General features: G+C 39.8%; 1 protein-coding gene across 1 annotated transcript; it reads right to left on the bottom strand.

Annotated features, from left to right (window-relative positions):
- Positions 1-2735: 2735 nt before the first annotated feature.
- NPY1R (neuropeptide Y receptor Y1) lies at positions 2736-4422 on the bottom strand. The gene is made up of 2 exons (XM_010136546.1): positions 3724-4422; positions 2736-3603 (listed from the first exon to the last, which is right to left on the bottom strand). The coding sequence occupies exons 1-2, from the start codon at positions 4420-4422 to the stop codon at positions 3145-3147; spliced, it is 1158 nt and encodes a 385-aa protein (XP_010134848.1). The 3' UTR covers positions 2736-3144.
- Positions 4423-4680: the final 258 nt, after the last annotated feature.

The raw sequence follows: 4680 nt of genomic DNA, 5'->3' as shown, positions 1-4680 counted from the left end.
TATAACTGGGGCCAGTTGGCCAGTAGGGGGAGATAATGCTCAGAAAGGTCAGTGGGTGGTGAGCAATTGCATCGCCCATCACTTCTCTTTTCTTGGGTTTTATTTCTGTCTCTTTTTGCTATATTCATTTTCTCTATTATTATTATTATACTGTTCTTAACCCATGAGATTTACTTTTTTTTTCCAATTCTCCTCCCAGTCGTACTGTTGGGGGAAATAAGTGAGTGGCTGCATAGTGCTTAGTTGCGGGCTGGGGTTAAATCAAGACGCCAGGAGTCAGGAGGTGAAGGTCTCCAACGACTTTTGAGGGTTCCAGTGTCAAGTAATGAAACCAAAGACAAAAATACTGCTTTCAGTACATGTCACCTAAGCCCTGCAGACATCAGGTCAGCACCTCAGAGAGTCTATTTTTATCATTGTCCTCATAACAAATTCTTCAGAAAAGCAATAATGCTTCTGAAATTCTCAAACTGCATCTTCCTCCTGAACAGTCTTTACACTGTGCTCATTTCTGCTGTTGTTTCAGGCAGCATCCCCGGTGCTGTTTGTATGATATGTGCTAGCCTGCATCCCTAACAGAGGCTCAGGGAGTTGTCTTGCAGTGAAGTGAGAAAATGAAAGAGAAGCCTGATCCTAAGACAGCAGTGCAGTGGAAAAATGACTCCTGAAGATATCACAGATGAGCAGAAAGAATGCTCCTACATACACTTCACCTTGTTTATCAGGCATCGGTAGGCAAAACCACCTGACAACATTCTTAGGAGAAAGTATGAGATGGTATCAGAAAGGCTGCATGATTTGAGACTGTACCTCAAGCAGGAGAAAGGTTAACATAGAAGGAATTATGTTGCTATCCCATTGGAGACCTCGACATCTTAGGACACACCAGTTTCGCGTCTCTGTGCACCCACAGGTTCCTCTAAAGTTGCTCCAACACGTACTCTGTATAAACACCTAATTCAGTCTGACCAAAAATTTCCAGCACACTAACCGGAAACTTTCTCAAATAATTATGTTTTCTTCTTCCACTGGACTGGAAGAAAATGCTCTTTAAAAATAGGAAAAAATATAAAATGCACTGTGATTTTTTTTTTCTAATGGAAAAAACCCACTGTGTCATTCTTAATCGAAAAACATGGCTGGGTTTCTACATTGTATCTCTGTGAAAATACACAGCCATTAGCACATGAAAATTATCATAAAGTGACAGGGGATAATTTTAGGAGACTCTTGTGAAATTATTAGCAACATGCTCCACAGAATACATAGAAATACATTAAATACAAAAGGACAAAGCTCTGAAAGAAACTTCTGTCTTAAAATTAATTTTCTACATTTTCTCTCTGTTCTCAACCACAGAAACCTCCTTTTTAATTAAATTATCTGCCAATAGAGAAATACATGGAATTATAATGCACAAGAACACATTGCTACTCTAATATTTTACACTCTTTATAAGACAGCACAAGGCACAGACTTTGACTTTTAAATATTGGCAAACCAAATAATTTCCATTTCCTAAGCATTTATCTATGTCAAATTTAGAACATATTACCCTTCACCATCACATCCTGAGATCTCAGTCAAGATTTCCATTTATGCTACATTTACATTTATATCTATTTTAAAGACCCTCTTCTCTGCCAGAATGGTTTAAAGTGACCTTGCTAAAAGAAAGCAGAGTTTATACTGTACTTTAAAAACTGATTATTCAAAAAGGTGTTGATTATACAGCAAAGTACACCGCATGACACAGAACCTCAGCTGGCTGATATTGTGGTAGTGTCATTTACAGCAGTCAAGTTACGTGGGTTTCCCTCAGATGGCAATCTAGTCATGTATAGTTTGTGTAATTGGAGGATGTCTATTTTAAATAATATACATATTGTGTAGATTTGGCAAATATTTCTGCACTTCAACCAACTGTGGAAACTGTGAATTTGGAAGCTAAACATACCAATTACATCTAAATTATATTCGTATCTTCCTTCTAAATTTTTCGGATCTTGATTAAACCCTCCATTAAACCATGTCTTGGAGATAATCCAGGTTTATAGCATTGCACCTGAACACAGAATATTATGAGGCTATATATAATGTATATAGATCAGCAGTAATTATTATGAAAAGACTCAGGTAGATAAAGCTTATTTATTTAATATCAGACCTGATTTTCACAGTCATCTGTGAGGATGGAACTGCATCTTGTCCAGACAGTACACAGTCCCATCTCCTTTTAGACTCTGGACATAGGTCTCAAGCAGAATTGGGACAGGCAGCACATTTCATCGCAGCAACACTAACTCCTGTCAGTGATGGCAGATGAAAATGGGCTTTGCATTTTTAAAATTAAAAAGCCTGCATTATTAAAAGCAGCTATAATCACTTGGGACTGAAGGCCCATTTGTACTTTCATTTGCTGTGGTGAAACATCAGAATTATTCCATTGTGCTCTGAGGAATTACTGTAAGGTTTTATTTTCATAATTGAGAACAGAATTTCTCTCTTAATCCTGTCTTTGAACATAAGTGATTATAGCCTGGATTTCCTCAATGATCGAGACAACTCCAAGTCCTCATTTAATGTATTCTACAGGTTTCACAGAATCATTTTCTGTGTTCCTACACTGATTTTACTAGATTTTAACATTGATCAAAAGCTGGATTAAAAAAAAAAAAAGGGAAGAAAAACTCCTCTTCGAATCAGAATGTCCTAATTTTATGATGGGATGGGTGTCCTCTATAGTGACAGCCCCCCTGTGGTTCATATTGTTTCTAAGGGTCTTGGATGGACACTCCTGAAAACTACTTCTTTGAGAAAGATCAATAAATATATCTTTGTGGTAAAGCACATAACTGTGCAAAGAAAACAGGACAAAAACCAGCTGATGAAAACCATAGGTAGTAGCAGGACTGACTATGTCTTATAATAAGATTCAGATAAAACTGCTGTGAACATTAAAGCAGTAGAAGGGGCAAAAAATACACAGTATATAATTTCAAAGTGACAACAATCAAAGGTCCTTGGAAAAAAGACTAAAAACACTACCCATTTTGTACTTGTTATGTAATTGTACTTGTCCCTGGACACGTTTCACCTGCCATCACATTTTCAGCAGTTTAGTGTAGAATTTTTATTACTTCTTTATATTTTGTCATTGTCATCACTATTTATTTTTTTAAATGCGACTGGGCTTGCCTGTTTTAAAGAGGTTTTTGAAACATCTGTGTGCATGGTCGACATGGCAATAGTTTCATAATCCTCCTCACGGGAGTGTAAATGACAAAAGTGAAATAAAAACTGCAAGTCCCTTTGGAAGTTCTTATTAAGAAACCCGTAGAAGATTGGGTTCACACAGGTAGAGATCATGGCAGTGAGGTGGCAAATCAGGAACAACAGGTTGTGGCTGCAGGTAGTGACAGGCAGAATTTCATGATTCCAATCAAACACGATATTGAAGATGGTGAGAGGCAGCCAGCAAACTGCAAATGCGACCACTATTGAGACCAGCATGATGTTGATCCTCTTGGTTTCAGAGGATCTGTACTTATTGTCTCTCATCTTGTCCATCATGTTGTTCCTTTTTTTTAATCGTATGTATATCTGCAGGAAATCCAACAAAGAGAAACATGTGGGATAATTTAACCTACAACCATCATCTTTGCAAGGATAAACAAACATCAGGCAGAAAGAAGGACATATTACAGGAGGATTCTCTCTTACCTTCAAGTAGCAAATAAATATAAAACAAAGTGGTCCAAAGTACTGAATCACCAAAAGCGTTGTGGTATAAGAAAGCCTGGCAGTGTCCAAGGGGAACAGGTCCAAGCACACATATTTATTCTTGTATTCATCAAATGTTGTGTTTCTGAAGGGTTCATCTGTTAACACATGGTAGATCAGGAAAGGCAAAGAGGAGGCTGTGGCTAAAATCCATATGGCAGCAATCCCCATATAGGCATGTCTGTTGCTCGGCCTCCAGCCACGGGGATTGATGATTAGCTGATGGCGTTCAACAGCAATGAGGACTAAAGAAAAGACCGAGACAGTAATTGAGGCACATTGCACGAAAGGATTCAGTTTGCACATGGCCTCCCCAAAAATCCAGTGGTCCATTAAAGTATACACAAAGGTAAAGGGAAGACACATGATGGTCACTAGAAGATCAGAAAAGGAAAGATTGACAATGAGGATGTTGGTAACATTGCGCATCTCCTTTTGTTTTAAGATGATGACAATCAAGGCCAGATTCCCAGAGACTCCCAAAATTATCACAGTCCCATAAGCCAAGGCCAAAGTGAAGATCATGGCCAAAGGCACATGGCAATCCTCGTCCTCGAACTGCAAGATCTGCGAGTTCTTCTCCGAAAAATTGAGGTGACTGGAAATATTTCCCAGAAGGGTGAAAACCGAACTATTCATGTTGTTTCCAACTCACTGTACAACGTTCACAGCCACCGCTGCTTTCATCCAAAACGCTCCTGGAGTTCAAAACATGCCCATCAGCCTGGCAGGAGACCCTCGGGAGAGCCCACTCCTCGGTGCCACATTTCCCTCGTACCACCTGGGGAAGAGGAAAGGAGCAGGGCCGGTCACCCGCGGGCAGGTCACCGGTCCCGGGGACTCCACGCCTGCTGCCCCGGCACGGAGCCGGGTCCCGCGGGGGAGAGGAGCCGCCCG

The sequence above is a fragment of the Buceros rhinoceros genome, unplaced genomic scaffold (assembly GCF_000710305.1).
Source record: "Buceros rhinoceros silvestris isolate BGI_N320 unplaced genomic scaffold, ASM71030v1 scaffold35285, whole genome shotgun sequence".
Taxonomy (NCBI): Eukaryota; Metazoa; Chordata; class Aves; order Bucerotiformes; family Bucerotidae; genus Buceros; species Buceros rhinoceros.
The sequence above is the reverse complement of the archived record's forward strand: the minus strand, read 5'-3'. Positions and strand labels throughout refer to the sequence as shown.